The sequence below is a fragment of the Lithobates pipiens genome, unplaced genomic scaffold, assembly GCF_037356315.1.
Source record: "Lithobates pipiens isolate NorthernLeopardFrog02 unplaced genomic scaffold, aLitPip1_a1.2 Scaffold_23, whole genome shotgun sequence".
In the NCBI taxonomy this organism is placed as follows: Eukaryota; Metazoa; Chordata; class Amphibia; order Anura; family Ranidae; genus Lithobates; species Lithobates pipiens.
Genome location: NW_027507785.1, coordinates 78659345 through 78686463, shown reverse-complemented (window position 1 = coordinate 78686463; position 27119 = coordinate 78659345). Strand labels below are relative to the sequence as shown.

The following is a 27119-nucleotide window of genomic DNA, read 5'->3' as shown; positions in this document are numbered from 1 at the left end:
AAAATGAAATACAATTCACTAGAAGCAACAGTTTTGTAACTGAAATGTCCATAGAATGAAATACCATAGGACAAAATGTTAGAACAGTGACACTTGGCTGATCACACATTCACAGCATGGTAAAAGCCAAAACTGCAGACCAACTTGTGATTAGAAAAAAAAAAACAATTTACAAGACCCTACATTAATTAAAATACTGGTCTTCCTTAGGTAGTTATGTTTTATTCAAAAACAATAATCACTATCTTGTATAAATGTGTTCTGTAACTCCTTAAAATCACCAGGTTTGTAAATGCAATTGTATATGTTCGTTTCTGACATTATAAATAAAAAAAATATATCAAAGTCACCATCAGGACAATAGAGCTAATCTAGGATTATTTATGTTAGAAAGGAAGGAAACCAGCCCTTTAAACCTTTTTTCAATCTCCAAAGCTGGATAAATCAAACAATGTGGTACCTTTTAATTATCTGTAAACACGCTCCATAGAAACTAGAGAGGAAAAAGGCATGAACATATGGGAGAACACCTAGTGTAGAATTCAAGCAATCTGCCCCTTTAGTAACATTTTGTATAGAACAAGATGCCACTCCTTTTACTTTGAATAAAAAGGCATCCAAGATTCACTGGGACTCTGATATGAGTTTAAACAAGATAGTGAAGGGGCAAAAAGAAACCTTTGAAGAGTCCACTGACTCAGGTTAGGCTGCTCAGAACAGTTAAGGCTACCAGGAAAAGACACGCATATATGAATGGAGCGCCAGGCCAAGAGATAAAGAGTCCAAATTTGTGTTTAACACAATATCAATAAATGAATTTGGACTTGTATCTTTTGGTCTCGCGCTCTTTCCATATATGCAATCCTTTCACTTGGGTCTTTGGATTATTCTGCATGCGCTACGTGACCAACATTTGTCACCACGTGACCACCACACCTATGATAGCTTGTTGGACAGTCCATTGCAAAACCATTATTTGTTCTCTTCCCTTTGGCGAGCTAGAACAGCCTCCATTCCTCTAGGAAAGCTTTCCCTGAGATTCTGGAGTATGTCTGTGGGAATTTGATTTCATTCAATCAAACAAGCATTTGTAAGGTTGGATACAAATGTTGGATTAAAAAACCTAGTTTAGAATGTGGTTTCAATTAATCTCAAAGATGTTCAGTAAGGTTGAGGTTGGGGCTCAGTGAAGGCCATTCAAGTTTCTTTATTCTAAACTCATCAAACCATGTCCCTTTGGAGTTGGTTATGTGTACTGGTATATGGGTCACGCAGGAACAAAAAAAGGGCCTTCACCAAACTGTTGCCACAAGGTTGAAAATGCACAATTGTTTAAAATATTTTTGTATGCTGTGGCATTAAAGTATCCTTTACTGATTCATCTTGGAGGGGTTTCGGGCATACAGCGCACATCTAGGGGGTGTCTCTGCCAATGATTTTGGAGAACCGAATAATTCTGCAATGATCTATGTTCATGCAGACTGAGTTTTGGTTGATATGCTACAGTTGATTTTTTTTCTGTATTTATCAAATTTAAACACAACACTGTAGTTAGAGGAGGCAGGGTTCAGGCACAGACAGAAAACACTCTTCTTCATCAAATCACCTCTAACCAACTCAACTAAGAGAACATTACAAATCTTTGGTGATGTAAATCATTATAAAGGAAACATGTTAGTTTGTTTTCCTGTTTACGGAGTAATATTTGCACTGCTGGGAATAGCTAGAACAAGATGTTTTTGTAAGACTTGATCTAGATTCCACGGTCTGCATCTTACAGATAAATCATCTTTACGTGCTAAATCTTTGCAAGCACCTATCATATATAATTTGATAAATAACATTTTAGAATGATCATGGAAGTAGCAAGCCATCAATGTGCCGGCCAAACAAATCAGTTCACAATCACAAAGTAAACTAACTAAAAGCTGCCATCATTCGGTTACATATAATAACTGTCAGCTTCGGCCATCATGGAGTGAAAGGTTTAAACTACAGCAGGAGTCAATCAAAACATAAAAGATTAAATGGTCATAGCACTGCTTTGATTGTGATATGCTGGAAACGAGCATATAAAACAGAATTGCCGATATTCACGTTTAGAAATAAGGGACAGGCTTATACAGTTTCCACCCAAGGATTGTGTATTTATGTATGCTTGGTTACAATTGTCAAAGGTTTTTGACAGGTTTGTTTTGAAGAGCAACTCTAGGTTGCCAAAAAAAAAAAAAAATGTCCGAAAAGGCAACCAACTAATATTTTCATTCCTTTTTTTCATTTATTTATTTTTTTATTTAATTTTTTAGGACAATCAGCCAAAAATTACTACACTAATCACTATAACGTTCCAAATAAATGTTTTTTTTTATTTTTTAATTATCCTTCCCAAGATGCCCAAGGTGGCATTGGGGTTCACCAAGGTCCTCAGTCTGCCAGTGCTGGGATATTACTGGGAGCACTGCATCACTCTCTCCAGATGTATGGCATCTTGCTATATTATGTGTACAAATTTGACCTAGTCCAATGTAGCTGCTGAGGGTAACAACACTTCATTGATTGCACTGCAGCATTATCCCCAGCTTGAAGAAGTTCTAAGGGCTGTCATCAGGATCACTAGAATTTTTTTCTAAAGAAAAGTTTTAGAAAATGTATTAAGTGTAATTCTTTATTTGTTATTTTCTGGAGGCATACATGGTAGTATAGTTATGCTATAATTCCTGCTCCATGAGGATTAATATTTTGGAAGTTGAAAAAAAAAAAAAGATAAATAGAATATGACTTGGCTTTAAAAGCAAGTCAAACTTCATAAAATAATTTAAAATAATATTAAAAGTTCTTTTAAACATGTTATACTTACCTGCTATGTGCAATGACTTTGCACACAGCAGCCTTGATTCTCCTTTTCTCGAGTCCACCACTGGTGCTCCAGGCCCCTGCAAGCATCTCACTATGGTAGCACCCAAGCAGGCTCTCTCCCGAGCCACTGCTCCGTGTGTCCATTCACACACAGAGATTTAGAGTGGCCAGTTGGGTGCTGTATTTACATATCAAATCCTGTCAACATCCCTAAAAATTGATAGCTACAACTAGTTAGACCATAATGGGACTTTATAGGCAGAATAGGAGATAATACACAAAAGTAATGAAGTAAAAATTTACAGAGACTTTATTAACATAGAACGGTAAAAAAAAAGAAAAAAAAAAGATGACCAAAACGTCATAATGGTTACATATTTAATTAAAAACAATACACATGATGCTATACAATACTTGAGTGAACACCCCATCACTCTTGATCCTGGAGCGCCAGACCAACCTGTATTGTAGTGTATGGCCCAATCCTTGTGGGTGTTCACAGAATATACCAACTCGTTTCAGAGCTATATTTATTCCTTCTTCCGGGTAAGAGGAAGGTGCATAAATATTGTTAGAGCACATGAAAGCACGCATTAGCAAGATCCACGGGGATGTGTCCTAACACACACACACACACACAGGCCCGTGGAACATGGGAAAAAGGTAATGCACAGCGCAACAGTACACCAGCAGGAACCCTGTATAAAAAAGTAAGGAAGTCCAACCACAGGTAGGTATGTATGTATACTTGCTGGTTGAGTCAGGTTACAGAGGTGCGGGATCCTCCATATGAATCGGTGGCAGCACTTGTTCATGCATTAATAAAGTCTCTGTAAATATTACTTCATTTCTTTTGTGTATTATCTCCTATTCTGCATATAAAGTCCCATTGGGGTCTAACTAGTTGTAGCTATTCACACACAGAGTACGACTCTGCCCTGCCCCCCTGGTCTCTCCTCATTGGCTCAATGATTGTGGTTGACAGTAGCTGGAACTACCGCAGCTGTCTCAGGCAACGAGGATGGAGAGACCCAGGAAAGTGGAGGCTCTCGTGCACATCGCTGGGTCGCGATGGGGCTCAGGCAAGTATGGGGAGGCTTTTTTTACCTCCATGCATAGAATGTATGAAAGTAAGAAACCTTCAGTGCCTTTACAACCACTTTAAGTCCATCTGCCCCCCAACCCTCCCCCACCAAGTTAATTCAGGAAAACCTAGAAAAACATAAAATACTTACCATAGTGGGCCCCCCTTTTGGGTCACATAAGCCCGCTAAAACCTTGCTACATCTGGCCTGAAGCTGTGGCTACAGAACCAGAAGGAGAAGCAGCCCACCAATGCCTCAGTGAGGAACAACCCTAGTCATCATACTTCACCAGGCTGTAGAAGGACGAGGACAGGCAAATTACTCACCAACCCAAAAATATACATGCAGGTATATCTACAGGTTTAGCAAGATTTCATAACTACAAAATTGACGAAAAAAAATACATTGACAAAAAAGTTTGACCTACCAAATATTTTCTCCTCTTCGTATAACATACTAGCTCAGACATTGCCAGTAGGTAAGACATTAAAGTAAATGTTAGCACAGATCCCCGTTCACGCCAGTTGGATAAAGTTAATTATAAAGCCATACAAATTACTGCACAAAGCCAATGATTAATGGGCATATTTACTACCCGTGAACATTAAAGTGCCTTGCAGTACAGCTCTGCTTAATGTCTGGCCTGGAAATGCATTAATGAGACACTTTGCATTAAAAAAGCCAGTAAAATATGCTGTGGTCAAAATACTTAATATAATAGACACATTAGGTCATTATTATCAAGCTGCAAATGAAAGGGAAGAGGCCCCAACTCCAGAGCAAGGTGGTTGTTAAAGATAAACCTTTGGGTTGCAATGTATAGAATGAAAACATGGGTCTGATTTTTTTTGTTAAAAGAACTTTAGCTAGTACATCATTAGAACAACTACCTACATGATTTAGCTTTTAGAGGGCCCACACGCCTAAAGTTCACTATTTCTCCTTTTCTACCTTTAATATCTGGCAAAATATGTTTTTGACTTTTAAAAGGAAGAATGCTATGGGAGCCTATAGTTCACCACAGCACTGTTTATCTTACATTTATATTATTTTTTTAACATTTTTAAAAAGCTTGTTCTTTCACATTTTTCTTACTGTAGACAACTGAAAAGATAAAGATGTTTAACCACTTCCCACCCGGCCAATGCATATATAGGAGCCGTCTACTCCTGATAGGAAGTTCAGGAACGTCCTTCAGGAGTAGCGGGATCGCGCGCGCGTGTGCCCGCGCAGCGGCGCGATCCCAATGTGCTCGTGTCACCCGGACACGGCACATCTCAGATCGGCAGGAGGGCTCTGTGATTGGCCCTCCTGATCACATGACGGCCGTGTCCAATCACGGCCGTCATGTGATGTAAACAAACAGCCGGTTGCTAGGCAATCGGCTCTCCTCTCCTCACACGGAAGTCACCGCTGAGGAGAGGAGAGCAGAATGCTGCAGCCGGCTGATGATCAGTGAGTATGGGCTGCTTTTTACTCACTGATCATCAGTGTAGTGTAAACACACAACACACCACACAGTACAAACACAGTCCCCACACATGTCCCCAAAACACACATGTCCCCAAAACATACATGTCCCCAAATAATAAAAACACATGTCCCTAATAATAAAAACATGTCCCCCACATATGTCCCACTAAAATCACATGTCCCAATGATTATCTGCACACATATGTACGTGATCACCTGCACACATATGTACATGATCATTTGCGTACATATGTCCGTGATCACACAAACCAATTATTATACACTTAACGGAATTTTTTTTACCAAAAACATGTAGCAGAATACATTTTGGCTTAAATTTATGACAACATTTGATTTTATTGGATTTCTTTTCAAATAGAAAAAAGAAAATATTGTTTTTTTTCCAAATTTCCGCTATTTTTGCGCTTATATCGCAAAAAAAAAAAAAAACGGAGTCGTGAATAAATAACACCAAAATAAAGCTCTATTTGTGCGAACAAAATGATAACAATTTCATTTGGGTACAGTGTAGCATGACCGCGCAATTGTCACTGAAAGCGCTAGAGCGCTGAAAGCTGAAAATTGGGCTGGGAAGGAAGGGGGTGAAACTTCCCTGTATTGTAGTGGTTAAAGTACATACTCAAAGCCCAACTCAAGGCAAAATGTTTTTTTTTTCCCATGCACAAAAGAAGGCTTTACTGTGGGGGGGGGGGGTGTAAGGAGCTGAAGGGACCGGTCTTGCGCTGGGAGGATCATAGGATCAGGTGAGTACATCTCAGATCTACGAATCCCTGGACATTTTGTCCCTAAACAAAAATGAGCAGTTAGCTTATATAGTTCGGGGACAGCCCCATTGCATGGGGGAAGAAAACATTTACCTGGAATTCAGATTTAAACCTTTAATGCCCAGGGGTCAATCATACCTAGATTACCCAGGCCAAATTCAGCAGCATTAGCAGGTGATAACTCAATAACTCAGATTCATTTATATACCTAATTTTTTTAAATATACTTTTTATACGTTTAATTTAGTATGTTGTTTAAATAAAAACCTGGGTCTGTTTTTTTTTTTTTTTATTATTATTTTAGGCATATCAATGTATATAAATGTAAATAAAAACAGATATTTTTTAAATGTTTTAAATCATGTATTTTATTTTTATTAATGTAATCTAATAAATTACAGCATTAAACTTATGGCACTGCAGATAAGAACTCATTTCTAAAGGTGGCAATGTTCATATGCAAGTTGTAGGCTTAAATTTTTTGCAATGAAGCCTCTAGCACTATGTCATAGCCGACTTATCAATCATCTGATCGTGAACCATGCTGGTTGGTTTTCGATCGTCTGCAGAGACTCCAGCTGTCAGTGACAGTTGAGATTGAAAGTCATCAGGTGGGCAATTTTATATACAGATGGTGGGCAGGAAAGAGTTAATAAATATATAGACATTGGAAACAATTGAGGAGGTAAAGTTCCACTGTAGGCTGGTTGTCCATGGCACTGAAAGCAAAACGGGCAAAAATTTCAAATTTTATTTAAATGCTTGCCCTTTCACATTTCAGCCAATGAAGGGGTGGTGCTGCCACTATGTTAGATGAAAAGCAATTCAAAGCTTAGTGCATGCTGTTGGTCCTAGCTCATTGGCACCCCATTAAATCTCCTTTTACCCAAATAATTAGAAATTGAACCCCAAAAATGGCAGTTGGATGTCATCAAAAGGTATGAAATTATTAAAGCATTTAGAAATACTAATGCCGCGTACACATGACCAGACTTTTTGACAGCAAAGGTCAGACGGAACGAGTCCGTCGGACAATTCGATCTTGTGTGGGCTCCATCGGACCTTTGCTTGCCAAAAATCTAGCGGACTTTAGAAATAGAATATGTTTTAAATTTTTCCGCCGGACCAAGAAATCCGTTCGTCTGTATGCTAGTCCGACGGACAAAAACCGACGCTAGGGCAGCTATTGGCTACGAACTTCCTTATTCTAGTCCAGTCGTACGTCATCACGTTCAAATCCATCGGACTTTGATGTGATTGTGTGTGGCCAAGTCCGTTCATTCGGAAAGTCCGTTGGAACTCCGCCGAAAGTCCGTCGGACCTAGTCCCTCGAAAAGTCCAGTCGTGTGTACGCGGCATAAGAGTTTTAAAGCGGTCCTGTTTTAGAAGTCTGCATAAACTCTACAAGCAGTAGTAAAGTCCTTAAAAAAAAAAAAAAAAAAATAGTCCACCTACAAGTTAATGTTACAATGTACTAGTATGCCCCACATACTAGCACATTATGGCATACTTACCTTAAAACGAAGCCCTCTAGCGGGGCGCTATCACCGTTAACAGGGCTTCCACCTTCACCTGGTCTTCGGGTTTGCGGGCTCCGGCTGTATGAATAGTCAAGGTGTGATGACCACTCCCACACATGGGAGTCATGGCCACAGCACTGAGCTCTGAAGGGACAGCATTTACTACCGCTTTAGCGTATATTACGCCCCTTTCCGCAAGTGCCCGCCCCTTTCTGCAAGTGCCCCGCTGCCTGCTGGGAAACACACAGATCCCAGAGGCAGCGGGGACCGTCCTTATTGCGCAGCGCGATTCGCGCATGCGCAGTAGGGAACTGGGAAATGAAGCCGAAAGGCTCCATTTCCTGATTCCCATACCCAAGATGGCGGCGGCAGCACCCGACATACGATCTACAGATCGGCTTCGGGTGCCGACATCGCGGGCGCGCTGGACGGGTAAGTGTCACTATTTTAAAAGTCAGCAGCTGCAGTATTTGTAGCTGCTGGCTTTTAAAAAAAAAAAAAAAAACGCGGAGTCCCGGTGGACTCCCGCTTTAAGTATCACTTTAAATTTCTCCAAAAACATGGGAATATATTTAGAAATTTTTTGTGTTTTAGTTGCCTTTTAAAAAAAAATATAAAAAAAGGTTTAATTTAGCTTACAAACAATACAGCATTTTAAAACACAGATACGTAATTCTTCTGTTTGAACGCAAACCTTTCAAAGCACTATGGAGAATAAACAGAAAAAAAGACATTAAAAAAATATTTGTTCTCTGAGCACTTTATAGTAAAGCCTAGGGGTGGCTGTTGGATTTCAGTAACAATTGCTGCTCGGGTTTTATAAATGTATTATTCGTCAGTTTCAGAAAAAGCACCAAGGTGCCCTCTACAGGTCAGAGTAAGAAATAGAATTTCTTTCTCTAGACTCAGGCTGTGTGATGCTCCACTACGATCAATCTAGCACTATAGAGGTAAAGAAAATGTGGAGATATTAGGTCACAGTACAGAAATACTAAAAAATAGTTATTAACCATTAATCTATGAAAAATATATGAAATGACAGGGACAAGCCTGTACATTAAAGACAAGACAGAGGCCCCTTCCTCATATGAAAAGAATGCAGATATTTGCTCCCATAACATAGTACTTAATGCATTCATGTATTCCTTAAAATTATTAAAATATATTTTTTAAATGCAACTAATGTTAGGACATAGATCTATCTCAATACCAGGCTTCTGTACAGCAGCACTGGGAGCGGCAGAGTCAGTACTCTTAGCCAATTAGGCTTTGCTGGATGCACATGTGCTGACAAGGGACCTACTAACTGACGGAAAGTGCAGAGAGAGTACTTCACTAGTCTGTCTGCTTCTCATCTGCTGTGCAGTCACATGCTGTTGGGCAACCTATCTCTCTCCCCAAGTGAAGTCACCAACCTGGCTGTGCTGCCTGGCAGAGCTAAAAATGTCAAGACTGCTGGGGAAATAAACACAAATACTTTGCCAAATAAAACACATACATATATAAAAAATTGTGTGGTTCACCTAGTGTATCTATTCAATTATCTTGCATTAAAGCAGAGCTCCACCCAAAAGGGGAAGTTCTGCTTTAAGCACTCCTCCTCCCCAAATATGCCACTTTTTTTTGGGGGGGGGGGGGGGGGGGGCGAGAAGCACCTGGTTTTCACAGGTACTTACTCCCACTTCTGGCTCGAGCAGACGTTATCCCCCCCCCTTCACGTCACAGGTCTCAGAAGATTGCCTGACCAGCGGGGAGGCGACTAGCACATGCGCACCAAGCCACATGCTGTCATAGCCAGATGCCCACACTTGCAATGCCGGTGCCACGGAGAGGTGAGGAAGAGCAGTGCATCGCTGGACCATTGGGCAGGGGAGTGTGTGTTTGTTAAAAGTCAGAAGCTACACTTTTTGTAATAAACACAAAAGCGAGTGGAACTTTTTTGGGGGTTAAATGTAACAAACAGGTTATACTTACCTGCTCTGTGTAGTGGTTTTGCACAGAGCAGCCCGGATCCTTCTCTTCTCGGGTCCCTCTTTGGTGCTCCTGGCCCCTCCTTCCTGTTGAGTGACCCCACAGCAAGCAGCTTGCTAAGGGGGCACCCAAGACGAGCCATAGCTTCCTCTATCAATTCAGACCTGAAACCACAGCCTGGCTCCTTTCTCTCCTCATTGGTTGACTGACTGACAGCAGCGGGAGCCAAATGGCGCACAGCTGCTGTCTCAGCCATTGAGGAGGGGAGTCTCGGTCAGCCGAAACACTACTGTAACATCGCTGGATCTAGATGGGGCTCAGGAAAGTACGAGGAGGGCTGCTGCATACAGAAGGTTTTATATCTTAATGCATAGAGTGCATTAAAGTGTTTGTTTAACCCACCTCCAAAAAAATTGAGATTCTAGTCCCGTAAAGCAGATTAAACAGCACTGTGCTTATACTGTCTAATCTGCCCCTCTCTAAACTGTAAAAATCTGCCTGATCCTGCCACTTCCTGTGTCTCCCTCTCTGTGCTGACCATGAAAACCGTGGTCAGCGTACGTCCCTCCGTCATCCACAGCCTTCTCTCACCACCTCCTCCCTGCCTGTCAGCTCTGCATTCTGTGTGTCTGTCTCCACACCACATTCCCATCCCTGCCCCCTTACCGCTATTAGTAAAAAGAAAAAAATATATATAAATGGTCACTGCCAGCACCTCTATTAAAGATAGGCATACCACACTGTATAAGTCTTTTATAAAAAAAGAGGCATGTAAATATCTTTTTAGGAGCGATCTTCAGGCCAGTCACGTGACTCTAGGCCATGTGCCCTCACCAGCTGACGTCAGAGAGATCCTGGCCCCTACTGCAGTAGCCATGTATCAGGGCTGTACAGCAGCCACGAGTCTCGTGACGGGGCTTAAAGATTGCTCTAAAAAGGTATTTACATGCCTCGTTTTTATAAAAGACATGTACATTGTGCTATGCCTGCCTATAATAGAGGGGCTGACAGTGATTTGTATATATGGGTTCACAAACACTTTACGATAAAAAAAATCTTCTGCCTTTACAACCACTTTAAACTGCAATCCTTTAACTCCATTAAAGAAATCTTTATGCTACAAAGTTTCCATCAGTTGGTGGGGCCTAGTAGGCAGAAATAATACTATTTATGGGTCAGTGTTTTGATCTAGATAATTGAGTGCTTTGCTTTAAAAGCACAGTAGGTGGTCATTCTGTTCTCCTACATGCCAACCACGTATAACTGTTTTTTCTCTTTAAATAGAACATTTGTCTTTTTAAATGCCCATGTGTCAATAAAGATGACCCACTAATGTGGGCTCTTGATAACAGAGCAAAGAACCATTGTTCCGTTATGACAATGTGGCATTAAATCAATTGTTAAAGAAAATTGCACTAAATACAATCAACATGAATCAGAGGATTTTTGGAACTTGGTGAAAATGGTAAACCCTTGGAACCAGAACCCAGTTGTCTTTTCTGCTAGCTCTGAAGAGCAGCTACTAGACCAATTTGACTATGTATACGCCACTCCATACCTAGACGATGCCACTGGAAGCTAGACAATCACACAAGTACACACCGTTACTTTAGCAATCTCTGCTTGCTTCAGAGTCCTGCGCTGAGCAGCTGCTCTCCTGCATTTTGAACACAGGGAGTTGTCCGCTTGGCAGGTATGCCATTCAATGTTTTGCATTGTCTGAAAGAAAGTGAAGCATTCTGACTGGATGAGGTGAAGAGCGCGTTATCAACACCCTGCCCCTGCACTACAGTCAGAGAACACTTTGCATTCTTTCAGTGAATGCAGTGCCAACCTCCTGCAACAGGCCGGCCGCTCAGCATGGAACACAGAAGCAAGTGGAGATTACTAGAATAGCGGAGCCTACTACAGGGATTTCCAGCTTCCACGGTCATCAGCCAGGTTTGGTATATACATAAGTGCAGTGCTCCAAGCTGGGCCAATAAAACTTTGTAAATTATTTAGATGCCTGAAATCTGAAGTAAAGGTCCAGTCTATTTCTGCATGTTGGTTTAAAGGAGAAGTATGACCAAAGCTCTTTTGGTCCTACTTAGCCTGATGGTCACAGGACTGCAGTTAGTTCTACACTCCTGTGACCCATGTTTAGTAGACGACGGGCTGATGTCACTCAGCCGGTCCAGGCTCTGGATTGATGCCAACTTTAATGTTGGGCCGGCAGCAGGCTTAGTCTCTCAGTGCACTGCTGGGAGACTGAGCCAGCTAATCCATAGCCCAGAAATTCCAGTGAGCACTGGAGGGCAGAGCAGAGAGCCAGTGATTGACAGTCACCAGCTCTCTGAACACCGAGAACTGAGTGATCAGGAGTCACTCAGTTCTCGGTTGATAGGCGGCGCGGGTCAAATGGAGCATCGAAGCGATGCCGGATTCACCTGGGTGAGTATAAATGTTCATCTTGTTTTAATCCCAAACTTTGCTTTTAATTACCCTCTAGCTACTGTTTTCTACAGGGGTGCCAGTGGTACATTGCACCTTTCCACCAAAGCCATTATAAGGGTGTCTCTCAATCTTCTTGTTGGGCTTGTGAATTTATGATCAATTATGGAGAATGCAGCAGGAGAACAGAGTCCCTACGGTAGAAGGTAGCAGTCAAATGGGCAGATCTTGCTACTCAAATGGCCAAAAAGAAGTCCGTATCAAACTACCTATTACACACACACAATCTATTTTGGGTAGGTTGACACCTTTAAAGTGAAATTTTCACCAATTATCGGACATTTTCCTGTCCTACCAAAATCAAGACAATTGAAAATGGAATTAAAGCCTCTGTTTTATGTAACAGGTACAATGCCAGAGCAAAAAAATTCCGGCTGCTGTTTTGTGGATCTGACATCAGAGAGCCGAGATTGATAACCTGTTCTCATCCATCTCTATGAATAAATCACATCTATGGATAAACTAATAGAAAAATATCATATACTATATTTATGTGCAGTGTATGCTCTCTCTGGCTGGACTCTCCTTTGCTGTAAAGTTGCTGATTGTCTGAAAGTTGACCTCTGTAGCTCATAAGCGTTTCAACAATATTTCAGCATTAAAATGATGTATCTCTCTGCATTAAAGATTCTAATGACAAAGTAGAAAATAAAGGGCTGGACAGTCACCAGAACACAGTGCATTTCCTCCCAATAAAAACATCTATTATGCCTTGTTTAAAGTCTCTGAGCGCTGCACCTGGGTTCATAATTCCTTTATTTTCTGCAGGAGGCGGCGTAAAGCCACCAAATTCAATTTAACTGAGTGTTCCAGTACATTGCCAAGCGGCCAAATGTTCAAGGAGGTCCAACGTCTTCAGATCAACAATCCTTTTTGTACATCTATTACCCGACAATTACGGTAGAAAATGTCCAAATTTCTGTGTGTACCACTACTCCTCTAAGCTAAGAAATTAGCTCCCATGATATCTTGACAAATGTTATCTCCTATTTCCAACGTAGCAATCTCTGGCACTCAGTCCCACTGGGCCTATTTAACCACTTCAGCCCCGGAAGGTTTTACCCCCATAATAACCAGGCCATTTTTTGAGATACGGCATGGCGGTACTTTAACTGACAATTGCGCGGTCATGCAATGTTGTACTCAAATAAAATTGATGTCCAATTTTCGCACAAATAGAGATTTCCTTTGGCGGCATTTGATCACCTCTGCGTTTTTTAAAATTTTGTGCTAGAAACAAAAAGACCGACAATTGTGAAAAAAACAACAATATTTTTTACTTTCTGCTATAAAACATAGCCAAAAAAACTAAATCAAATTTCTTTATCAATTTAGTAATATGTATTCTGCTACAATAAAAAGAAAATTGTATTTTGATTGGTTTGCGCAAAATTTAAAGCGTCTACCAACTATGGGAACTTTTTTTTTTTTTACTAGTAAATGGTGGTGATGAGCGATTTTTAGCAGGACCCGGACATTGTGGCGGACAAATCGGACACCAAGTGACACTTTTTTGGTAACCAGTGAGATTATTACAGTAATCAGTGCTAAAGATATGCACTGTGTGGCAGCACGCAGGTAAAGTCACCTGGTTGTATCCAGGATGGGAAATATGTGTGCCCTAGATTCAGGCTTTATGCAGACTTTTACAATTAGAGGGGAAGAGTTAATGAGCCCAGCTGAAGTAAGTGGGCTCATTAAGACCTCTACAAAAAAACCCCAGCATGCTTAGGGAGATGCTCCATCCTGGAACCAGTTTTGTGTTTGTATAGACTGGGGAGTGCGACACCTGTTCTGTGCGGTGAGTTAACGCCTGTGTGGCAAACCTCTACAACAGAGACGGACTGGTGCAGCACAAGGCTGCACTCAGTTGGTAGACAGGGAATCTAAGTGTGTAATTAGAGGTCAAGCTGACCAGGATTTATTTTCATGTTTTATTTTTGTTTGGCTGTTATATGTTTCACTGCATGTAGCATAAATAAACCACATCTTTTGTTTTTTTGCACCTACAACGCTGTCTGCTGTGCCTAATTTTGTGTTGTGAACCCATCCAGGGGGTCACACACACCCGCTGCCGAGCTAACCCCCTCACAACTGTTATTGTACTAATGACACTGGCAAGGAAGGGATTATTATCAGGGGCGATCAAAGAGTTAAATGTGTCCCTAAGCGGTCAGCAAGTGGTTAAAGGAGGCACAGTCATGGTTGAACGGGGCCTTCCCCAAATGGTTACCACAAAGATACAAGTGTCCAGTTATCTAAAATGTCTTTGTATGCTGCAGCATTAGCAGTACCCTTCACTGGGAAGACCTGAACTCAATTTGGGGAAGGGTCCACATACTTTTATACTGTGTATCTTTAAATTGATCAAGTGGGTGACATTGTTCCTGCCTGTAGTAAGTGTTACTTTCTTGTTGGTGTTCACAATTAACCCATGACTGTTAAAGGATCCTGAAAGGAATGGCCATTTACTGACATTTGTTAGAAATACTCAATTTTTTTTTACACATTATACAAAAGTATTAACAAGACACCATTGCAAATAATCCAAGTAACATACACAAAAAAAACCCCCCAAAATTCTGAAAATGCATTGGAACTTCATTAGCGAGTCTGAAGTTATCCTTTATGGAACTGAAACATATATAAATTTGATGACAAAGTTATGCTCTTTTTATATAAGAGGTGATGTTCGACATTAGATAAGAACCCCACCTATGAGTAATTTCGTTTTTGTTTATGGGTGATCAGGTAACCTTGTAGTAAAACTATAGAAAACATCAAAGCCCCTTTGTGATCATAAATCTCCTTCATATTTTTGGTCCCTTGCTGATTCCAGAGGTGAACCAGAAACAATTGTGTTCAGCCAATAATCTTCCAGCACAGCTCGAGGTTAAAAAAAAAAAGGGAGGATCTTATTAGGAAAACTTTAAAGGTAATTATGCATTTATAAAAATGTTTATTTAATTGCCCTTTAACCAAAACTAAAATGATTGCTGTGCAGAGCAGGACGAAACTGAATCGGAATCAGCACAAGGGACACATCATACTAAATGTAAGTTATCTTCCTTGTGCTGATTTTTATGTTGATATGTTATAAAACATTCTACACTGTTGATACACCAAACTTTTTTGCATCTATATTCCAATCTTTTTGTGTCTAAATAACCTATATTTATAGGTTGACAGTATGGGCCTCAATGTTGGACATGTATTTTTTTTTTCTGTACCAATGACATAAAAAATCATAACAAGGTTTCATTGTTGTCGGTCTCCATTGGGGAGATTTTCCACGATTTTCTTTCCTTTCACCAGAAGTAAATTGAGGAAAATCTCCTCAATAGTTACAATGATAACAATAAAACCTTGCAAAAATTTTAAAGTCCAATTCGGCTCCTTTGTAAAAAGTGAAGGCATGCTATAAGTTAAATCCAATCCATCCAATCCAATCCATCTCTTGAACTTATCTCTGTTATTAATATCCGACAGGTTTATAGTACTCACGGACGATGGCTATTGATGTATTAATGGGAGCCTGACCCTGATCCTTTAGGTCTCTGCATCTTCAACAGCAGAGTCGCAGCAACTGCTATGCCTACCCCTCCCCTCGCCCAATCATAGAAGCCTTTGTATTATGTGAACTCATTCCAAAATACAAAGGTTTCTCTGAATGGGCATCATAGGGGAAGTGAGGGCATAGCTGCTCTGTGTGCCTCCCTCCCCTCTTTTCCAGAGCCCAGAGTGTCTTGTGTATTCTCTGGCAGAGCCGTAAACCTGTCACATATAAATAATAGAGATAAGCCCAGGAGATGTCATGCACCCCTTGGACTTAACTTTTAGTGTGCCTGCACTTTTTACAAATGGCTGAATTCCTGGAATTCAATTTTAACTTCCCAAAAGGGAAAAAACTATGTTTCTATGCCCCCTTTAAAGAGCTTTTCCCTAAATTCCTGTCTTGCCAACAAAAAAAGAAAACAGAGGGGAAGTCTTGGCAAGAGGTAAACAGATGGCAGTAAATATCTGGCTAGCCATTTTCAGTCATTCCAAAGCAAAATAAAGGTTTTGGCCAGAATTCCACTATAAAGCAAAATTAAAAAAAGGAATGTTCTTACTGCTGGACCATTTTCCAAACGTCTTTAAAGATCAGTACAATTTCTGTTATAGAGCAATGATGAAAGTTTATTAACACTTGCGTTGTTTGGTATGTAAAAGTTTACAAGTTATAAATAAATGGTATTATTTATCCACAAGTCTCAGAAACTTGACAATTATTTTTAAAAAAATGAGTAAAAAGACTAAAAATACAAACGTTGGCCACATGTCCACCTTTGCATGTGATATTCTTCTATGGCTTTTGTTAATAAAACAAGTGATTTCTGTTGATGCAGGTCATGGTGTTATGGGCACTGGTTTATGTCTTCATAAAGGCTCAGTCCACCCAAAACATATATTGGAAGATGGAGAATTAAACTACCTGACAATTTCTTGTATATCTAGAGACTTTATCTACTGGTGATAGCTAGGTGATTCAATTTCTGGGTCTACACATCTACTGCAGCCTTTAAAATTGGTTTATATTATGGAAAACGCAAACTGAAGGAACGGTAACAACCAAAGATGGGCAGAACACCAATAACTCCCAGCTGGACAGGAACAGAAATGGGGAATTAAGGCAGGGAGATTTCTTAGTTGACATTTCCAGGTTGCACAAGAAACTGGGGGTGGACTCCGCCCACCAGGCTGAATTTTGAGTGGACATACCCTTTAAGCAAAGACTTACTGTATTTAAGTGTGAGGCACTTACGTCTATTACCAACATGCTTTTTAATAGCATCGTGGCTAAGCAGTTGGCATTTATATCTAGGTCTAGGGTCCAGGATCAATTCCCATGAAGTTTTATTTCTCCCAATGCTCACGTGGGTTCCTTCCAAAAACATACTGGTAGCCGAAATGGCTTTTTGCCATATTAAATTTTACGTCCATGTATAATCACAATATTATGTTGTTATGATATCTAGGACAAGGACTGAGCACTTTAGAAGTTAGAATTATGCATTATATGTCAGCACTATGTATATTTATGTAATAACTGCATGTACAGGCTTAAAATGGACCACCAAAATGTTGTGTGCAAAGCTGAAAACCATCAAGATCTGAAGGATCCTTAACATAAACCATCATTTGAAAGTCACATATTTACAAAACCCTTAGTTTAACCTATTCAACCCAAAAAACAAAGAGTCAAGGAAAAAAAACTGGAATGTACCCATCGCATATAAGTAAAAAAAAAAAAAAAAATAAGAATCAGAAATTCAGAAAACTTGAGACACAAAAAGGAAAAAAAAAAAAAAAAAAAAAAAAAGGAGTGAGCAATGTTAAGAGACAGAACAGTGAGGTTAGTTCTATGTACAGGAATTCTGATCAAAGGTTAGTTTCTATGTACAGGAGTTCTGACCAAAGGAAACATTCTTTCAGTAAGAAAAGTCAATAGATTAAGGACACAGGAGATACTGGATAACCCTCGTAGACCATAGAGCTAGTCACCAACCTGGGTAAACAGTGATGAGTCTGTTGTCCGAGTCTTTGCCACCTTTTGTCGAAACATATGAAGTTTGATCCAGATTGTAATCTTCTGTGGACGGCACTGTGGTTTGTAAAGGGACCTCCTGAGTCCCAGCAGGTACGTCCCTGCCATCTATTAAAGAAGTATTTTGTTGTTTGTTCTCTGGGTCAGTCAAAGTTTCATTGGTGCCAGTGTCTTGCAAATCACCAGTGCTGGCGGTAGTTGGAGTGGACTCAGTTTGGTTTTGTGCCTCCGAAGAGTGTGTGGCTATACTTTTCTCCTTTTTCTCATTGTCCTTTTCACCCTCCTCCTCCTGCTCGCGCTCACCCTCTTCCCCCTCTCCTTTCTCATCTTTATCCCCATCTTCTGCCCCCTCGCTGGTTTTCGTTGGAGAGGCATCACTGTCAGGTCCTGTAGATGGCAAAGGTTCAGTGGTAGAAACAACAGGCTTTGCAGCTTGTTTGCTGGCAGAGGAGGAAGTAGGGAGGCGAGTAGGCCACACAGTGCTAGGAAAAGAAGGTAAACCACCACCACTAAACCCAAGACCTGCAAGCAAAGTACTGGTCACCACAGAGGCCACCGTAGCTTGGCTCCCACTGGAAGAGGGACCCATCCCGGTAGCCATGGAAACAAAGGAAAAGGGGATGCCTGAGGAAGTCCAGGTAGATGATCCCGAACTGATTGGAGCCATGTCAGCAGAAGAAGCAGGAGAAGCAGTAGGCTTTTAGAGAAAAGATCAAAGACAAGAAGAAAGTCAGTACAATACCTGAAATCATACTTCTATACAGTTTCCAGATTAATGGATTTTCCCAAACACTCTCATTCTGTGTTGAAAACAAAATAAGTCACCATAGAAACTGCTGGCTTTTTATAATATAATTTAAATAGAAGAGACACCTCTCATCAAACTTCCATCCCAAGGGCCTGATTACCACAATAAAGTTACTGCAGTCTAAGCAGGATGTTATCACGCTGGCTGCTCTGACACAAATGTACAGATGCATTGGAAGCCACTGTATGTTTCCAGGCATGAGGAAGCTTCCAATGACCCTGAAAGTACAATGACACAGTAGGCTAGCAATAATGAATAGATGTGCCCAGGAGCCTTCAGTCAATGCAAAAAGTTTGGACACCTCTGACCAAATTAGATTTGTTTTGTTGACTTTGTAAGTAAAACGTTAACATTGCAGCTGCAGGGAACAATGTAAAAAAGCAATTCCAGGCAATAAGTGAAAGTTCATTACGCTATTAAATGCATCTAAACCCAAGAACAAAAATGTAATATATTGCAGCTTACCAGTTCTAAGATGTGATGGCGGCATTACTTTTATTTTCCTTTAATTTCACCTGGTGATCCTGCCACCAACACATTTCATGAATAAGAAGACAACACTCACTGTACTGTATGTATGCAGCATAATAATCCAAGGTTGCTCAATGCTCATTTTGGCTACAGGATATCTCCCCATCTCCTTCATAACATAAGGAAATACTCTGTAAAAGTGGGTATAGACAAATCAAAAGCTGGCCGAATTCCAATCTGTGTGCGTGTCCCCCCTGCTTGAAAGAAGTCGTCAGATTGAGGTCAGTTGAACGGCCATGCTGGAAAACTTTCAACGATCACCAGCTGCAGCCAATCGGCTGTCAGAATACAGTGTCACAGGGGGGAGGATTCCTCCATGCACCTCGCTTGTGTGGATGGGGGAAATCAGTTTTTATTTTTCGTTTAGCTCACTAGCTGAGCAAAAAAAACAAGACTAACCGTGTATATACCAAGTCCATAATAGAAAACTGAGAAATTGATTTCTAGCACTTGATTTCTAGCAGGATTAACTTTTTTTCTTTAACCTTATGAAACACATAATGTACTTCCAATGGTATATTTACAAGGTCAAAAAGGAGCAAACACCGCAACTGTGCTTATGTTTTATATAGTCTGCGGTAGAACAAATACCCAAAGCTCTTTAGGGGGTCAGTAGGAGTGTACATTTCTGACGCCCAATGCTCTACACCTTCGTCTATACCCATTCACATTGCCAAGGCAGGCTGAAATTTGATGAATAGCTGCACGAAACTTGAATTACCTTATTTTTCATTTGTGTGTATGAGGCAGCAAGGACCCTATTAGTGATCATTAAACAAGAGCAAAAGAAATGGGGATGGACAAGTTGTCCAATTCCTCAGAAGGTAGGCTATGCTCACTGCATATGTTCAATTTTAAAATTTTACTGGAGTGTAACTTTAGGTATTAAACAAATGCTTGCTTACTTATGCACAACCTTCTCTCTGTCTGCTTTAACACCTATGTATCTTACCAGATGATATTCTACTCTAACCTCAAGAATACTTGTAATATAATATCTCTCTCTCTATATTATATATATATATATATATATATATATATATATATATATACACACATACACACACACACACACACTGTAAGAAAGCACACAGGAGGGCGCAGACACCTAGTGCATTACCAAAGAACAGTCTAATCATAACTCTAAAGTAGAAAAATTGTAAACATTGTAATACACAAAATCATGATCAAGTGTGGGTGTCATGAGGCCTGAACTGATGCATTACTGAGTTGGTTACTGACGCGTTTCAGGAGATGCACCCCCTTCCTCAAGAGCTCAGATTTGGCCGTTTGTTCTTCACATCAATAAACCTTTGTTAATGCACTAGGCATTTGCGACATCCTGTGTGCTTTCTTACAGTTATCAGGTAGATTCCCCAATATATATATATATACACACACACATACAGTGGAAAAGTGGGCATTACTTTCTATTACCTTACATAGGTTTCTCAAATTTCACATGTTGGTAGAGTTAAAGGATAAGTTCACCTTTGGGAACATGTTACAGGACAGCGATATGTTGATCACTGGTGCAATGCTTTCCAGGCTCCTAAAAAAAAAAGCTTAAATCAGCAAAAAAAAAAGTTTGTGTATCATGTGGCCCGCGGAGCTCTCTGATGTGGCCCATGACCTCCTGCTCTGGGATAACAGGTTGGCAAGCCCAGATTGTGGGTTGCCAACCTGCCATCCCAGAGCATCAGTGTTGTGAATAAATCCACTGGTAAAGCTTCTGTTAAAAAAAAAAAAAAAAAAAAGTCACTGGTAGAGGAAGCAAGTGGCTGCTTCCTGTATAGCACCAACTCCTATCACAGGCGGAGTGATACCAAATGCGGTCTGCCTGGGACAACAGCCAGCGATACCTGAATGGAAAACGGTTATTAAAGGTACGTTTATTACTTAAATCACAGCGTATATATGGGCATATCTGTTCTGCGGTGGTTACAGGGTTGCTTTCAAACTGATCTGCAGGTGCAGTGCAGAACACCGGCAGATTATCTGCACTGAGCCATAAACTTCTGTTATTGCCTGCAAGTTTAGTGCACTTTCAGAAAGTGCACCACACCTGCAGGATATAATAGCAGTTTATGGCAAAGTACAACTAACCTGCAGGAAAGCCACAGGTGTGCTTGTCTGTACCCTCTGTGTGGGTAAACCACAGCGCATCAGTGTAAAAACAGCCTTAGGCCCTATTTACACTATCGGTCTGACCCTCTGTTTACCTCTATCAAGCCGCAGATGTAAATGTACTTCTGGCCATTTACACCCCACCTACCTCCAATCTGATCCGTTTCCTATCTGGGCAGATGGGTTCCAAGGGCCCATAGAGTAGAGAGGGTTATATCCACATCCGCTCTGCATAGGCAGAGTGGACATGGAACGGTCATCCTTCTGCTCCACTCATTGTGGCCCACGACTAGTTACCAAGTCACTTAAGTGGCCCTCGCTCTTCTTTTTCGTTTGCAGATAAATAGAGGATTCCAAGCAAAAGCAACAGTCCGTCATTGAGTTCTTGACAATGGAGGCTGCAGGGTGTCTGACATCCACAGAAGACTATAGAATGTTTACAGAGATTACACCATTTAAACCTCTTTATTCTACTGTGCACATTGCTCTTGTCAATGTGTGATCTCCCTAAACATTCTGTAGTCTTCTGTGGATGTCAGACAGCCTGCATCCCTCCTTCGCCAAGAACGCAATGATGGAAGGAAGGTTGCTTATGCTTGGAATCCATAATTTACCTGCAATGAAAAAAAAAAAGTTACTACAGAGGAAGACTTAGTCTACCAACTTGTGACATTAGAATGACCTCTGTAAGTTAATAAAAAAAAAATGATGTCCACTTTTGCATTACTTTCGGGTCAGCCATCATACAGTCTCTCTCTATATTATATATATGGATATATATATATATATATATAGATAGATAGAGAGAGAGAAAGAGAGAGAGAAAGAGAGAGATAGATATGGAGATATATCTATATATATATATATATATATATATATATATCTATATATATATATATATATATATATATATATATATATATATATGGAGATATATATATATATATGGGTTTTATTATATTAGTCTCTCTTCCAGTGAGAAAAGTTGGCCTGATCTCAACCATACAGAATCTTGACAGCTGTTTCTAATCTAATCTAATAGAGACATACTTTGATCAATATAGAACATAAATAAGTTTTTATGAAAAATTTGGCCAGCACTGCATAATTCTTCCAGGCATTGCAATGTCCCTTAAATGAGACATTGTTAGAAAGTATGGGTACATTGCCCTTTATGCAGTCTCATTAAAAAAAAAAAAAAAAAAAAAAAGACTGCAGATATTAAAATGGCTGCCTGTGTTTATGGTTGAACAACAAAAGCAAACCTGGCTTTGCAGCCCAAATTTTAATTTATATGTGTGACCACCGGATGTCACTATTGTGTCATATACAGTGCAGAATATTTCGCTCGCTGACGTGCAGCCTGATATAAAAAAAAAAATAAAATTGGCACGGGCTGAGAAATACGGATTTCCTAACAACATTCAATTCATTTCCTCCGGACACAGAGTTTAAGGTCCAAACCAAAACTTGGATACAAAATGCTGCCTGTTATTATGACTGCAATGAGCGCTATGGACTAAACTGTCTATTAGCTAGTATATATCGGCTTATTTTTCTGGTGTACGAGGAAGATCACAACACCGAGTTGTCTTAATGGTATATATTAAGTGGAATAATCTACTGCGAGCGAACAGCTAGCCACCAGTTAGATCCACCAGAAAGAAGGGGGTTCAATGTACCACCACAACTGTGTCAGTAGAAGCAGGGTCCCACATACTAGTTCTATCCTTGGTGAGACAGAGGGTTGGGTGTCAAATGAAGGCTCATTAATAGTATTTATTGGGTGATATAAACTACTTATATAGGGACAATGGGTGGGGTCACTGTGTGATGTCCCGCGCCCCTTATGATGTCACAGTCCCAGCATCCTCCAATAAGCCCCCCGCCTGCAGACCCCCGACAACCAATGGCCAGAGTTGTCGGGAAGAGGCCCTTGTCCTCATCAACATTGGGACAAGGTGCTTTGGGGTGGGGGGGGGGCCCTCTTCCCCGAAGCACGTGTTGAGGGCACGTGGCCTATTACAGCTCAGGAGGGGGGCGCTCGCTAGTCCCCACCCCCTTTCCCGACTGGCTGGGTTGCATGCTCGGATAAGGGTCTTATATGGACCTTGGGGGGGACCCCCACGACGTTTTTTCGGCGTAAGTCCATACCAGGTGACGGGGCCAGCGACGTGTCAATCTCAAGACATTGACTTCCTTTGCTAGTCCCGGGTACCTGGAGCCGCGTTCAAAATGAACAGACTTTTCTCCATGTGCGGGAAAGTCCGTTCTTTTCAAAAGTCCGTTGGTCTAGCACACAGACGGCCGGATTGTCCGCCGAACTCGCAGTCCGGCGGACAATTTGAGTCAAAACTACTTTCCAAGTCTGCCGGACTTTTGGGGAAAAAAAAGTCCACCGGAGCACACACACGGGCGGATTGTCCGGAGGACTCTGGTCCGCCGGACCAAGTCCGATCGTGTGTACGCGGCATAAGTAATAGTATTTCCTCAGTGTTAGAAATGATTGCTAGCACAGAGCTTGCCATCGAACAGGTCCCCCACCTGCCACCAAAATTCTGCCACTAGAGAAAAAAAAAAAAAAAAAACATTAATTTTATTTTCAAGGAGATTGTGGGGGATCATATGAAGGTTCTACATGCCCAGTAATGGGAATCTCATCCCAATGCATTGAGCTCCAGAGCAATCCAGACTTCCCCTTTTATCAATTTAGAGGTGTCAAAAGAGGTCAATGATTTTGTTTATTGCCAATCATAAGCTACACTACTCAACTACCCATGTGATTTTGACACCTCCAAGACAATCCTTGCGTAGATCTTCTTTCTATGTATTATTTTCACAGCTCTCGGACACCAGTGTGCACATATATCTGTGCATTGAATACGGACTACTGTCAACTCTGACCACCTTAAAGTGTCACTAAACCCACATAATAAAAAACTCAGTTACTATGAGATTTGTTTTCTGTATTATGCAAAAAAAAAAAAAAAAAAAAAACCTGGTTGATCCTGCTGTTCTCTATATCCACCTTCTGTCCATGTCCCAACACAGCTAAGGATTTTGCAGAGCTGTGGTGACAACTCTGCACATGCTCAATTTTCAGTGGGTTTCTATACTGAGCATTTCCTCCCCATCACATCAGACTAGAGAGTAACACATGTGGGCGTATACACAGTGGTAAATGCCCCTCCTCCTTTCCATGCCCACTAACCAGCTCAACACAATGGGGGTGGGATATTACATCTAGATTTATGTGAGGTTTCACCTACCTCCTATTCTAAGACACAGGCTGGAGGGGCGTGACAGCCTGTGACTGGCAGCAATCAGCCCGTACCATGTTTTTGCCAAAAAATAATACATATTTGATTTCAAATATATATTTTCATGACAATTTAAAACAGCTTGATATTGATTTTTACTTTGTGTTCCAAAGGTTTTTTTTTTTTTTAAACATGTGACCAGAAGCAGAGGACTAGAAGCTCCTCCTGCTTATGTTTCCCTGCAGACAGGCCGGGAAATAGCTGGGTCATGTGATAGCTGTATATCCAATAGGAAAAAGATACTTTGATGTTTTTCTTTATTAAAATAATGACCTCCATCATTCGCATACAGAAATAGAAGGGACAATGTCAATTAAACAGTGTGTATTTAGTATCACTTTAAGCATGGCTTTGGCTGGATATTAATGGGCGAGTCACCGGAAAGGGATCAAGGGTTGTTAAAGGACACTTGAAATCTCTGCATAGGTTTACACAGAAACAAAAAGCTGGCCTCACTGAGTAAGAGCTGGTTCACACTTGTGTGAATGTGTAGATAACCATTGTTCTTGTGCAGAAACATGCAGCTTTCTGTGGGCCCCGTGTGCACGGCCTCACAGATGTCAGCTGTGGGGTGGAGCAGGTTTCTGTGCGACTCTGCATTTTTAAGCAGCTGGGCAGCCATGCACAGAAATGAATGGAATGCCATTTTGGGGTTTATTTACTAAAGCTGGAGAGTGCAAAATCAAACTCACTTCTGCACTGAAACCAATCAGCTTCCAGGTTTTATTGCCAAAGTTTAATTGAACAAGCTGAGGTTAGAAGTCGATTTGCTACCATGTTCAGCTGCACCAGATTCTGAGGGCTGCAGGTTTAGTAAATCTACCCATGTGACAATCCATTAAAGAACGGGGTAAGAAAAAAAAAAAAAGAAAGAAAAAAAGAGGAAATAGTCCCCCTTTGCCGGCATCTACAGTCACTACCCATAGAGAACAAGGAACATTTTTCTCAACGAGTAGTGTGAATCTAGCCCAGTGTTTCTTAACAAGGCGCCCCAACAGATCATGTTTTAGTTGATTTGATCAGTTTCACTGCCTTAGTAATCACAGCTGTTTCATCTGAGGGAAATCTTGAAAACATGACCTTTTGGGGTTCCTTGAGGCCTGGAGTTGGGAAGCACCGATCTAGCCTAAAATACTGTAGAATTACGAAGGTAGGAACAAATTGAACCCCACCTCATTCCAACCAAACCTTAGAAAACCATTTTAGGTGAAGTCACTCTATAGCAGTGGTTCTAAACCTTGCTAGTACCGTGAGCCCTTGATAAAATTTCCCAAGTTGTGGGGACCCCTAACAGTAAAATTATTTTCGTATCGTGGGTTGTCAGCACCCAAGACAAGTAATTTGCGCCCCTAATGGACATTTAGCGCTCCAAGAGTCCCTTCCACTCATACAGTATTGAAACCCCTTATGGTACATTTTAGGATGTACCATTCTCTCTTTGTTCTCCTTTCTTTCTCTCTCCCAATTTCTTGTTTTTTTTCCCATCCCTCTTCTCTCTAGCCCTCTTTATACTGATTTCCCTTATTCTTTCTCTCCATTTTTCTTTGTTCCTCCCCCTCTTTTCCTCTCCCTTCCATGTATTCTCTATTTTTATTCCTTCTCTTACTCCTTGGTGGGATTAGTGGCAGTGCTGGCGGGTAGTTGGCAGTGCTGGCAGAGAGGTGGAATGCCTGGCAATGCTGTGGGGGAGTTCTGATCAGCCAACTTAGGTGCTCTTGATCAAGGTCATCTGCTGATCTGAGAACTGTAGTGGGGACTTTTAATGGCAACTATAATCACAGGTAATGTTACTCACTGTGTCTCCGACTTTGCGGTGTCCCGTAACAGTGACACCTATGCCGAAAACAGGAGATAGGGTCTCATCCAGCCCCTCCCAATTCACATTCCTCACCAATTCAGCTGGCCTCTAGTCTCTGCCCCCCAGCCATGCCGTGAACTGAATGGGCGGCCGTGGGCTCCAGGAACAGCCAAGCTGGGCGGCCACAGGCTCCAGGGACAGTCCTGCTGGGCAGCTGCAAAAAGAATGGGAGAGCGTTGCAGGCTTCAGGAACAGCCTAGGATTTGTTGACCCCTGGCAAATCATCATTCGACCCCCGAGAGGGTCCCAACCCCCAGGTTGAGAACCACTGATCTGATAGGATAGGCATAAATGCAGTAATAAGTAACTCCTCCTTTGTAGCAGGGAGTGCATGGGATGAGAGGCTGCGAAGAGGCTGAGTGGGTTGGCCGCGGGCTTCAGGAACAGCCCAGCTGGGCGGCCACAGGCTCCAGGGACAGCCCTGCTGGATGGCTGCCAAAAGACTGGGAGAGAGGTGCGGGCTTCAGGAACAGCCCAGGATTTGGTGACCCATTTCAAATCATAATTCGACCCCCAGGCTGAGAACCACTGCTCTATAGGGGGACCATTTACTGTTGGAGAACATTACTGATGGCATGGCAGGTATTCCACATAAAGAGTTGGTGTCATATCCCTGAAGCATGGCAAACATGGTGGCACTTTTCTACTCACATTAGCACAAAATAGAAATGAACAGATATAGCCCAGTGGGCCACTGACTACTAA

At 41.2% G+C, this 27119-nt stretch overlaps 1 protein-coding gene across 2 annotated transcripts in view; it reads right to left on the bottom strand.

Annotated features, from left to right (window-relative positions):
- PTPRG (protein tyrosine phosphatase receptor type G) overlaps positions 1 to 27119 on the bottom strand; it is a 727870-nt gene that overhangs the window by 176059 nt on the left and 524692 nt on the right. The window contains exons 12-13 of one of the 2 annotated variants that reach the window (XM_077451904.1): positions 18513 to 18570; positions 17732 to 18157 (exon numbers count right to left, since the gene is read on the bottom strand). In XM_077451904.1, coding sequence (XP_077308030.1) covers positions 17732 to 18157; positions 18513 to 18570 — 484 coding nt within the window. Of the gene's footprint in view, positions 1 to 17731; positions 18468 to 18512; positions 18571 to 27119 lie in introns of both variants that reach the window. The other variant, XM_077451902.1, reaches the window with a different exon arrangement.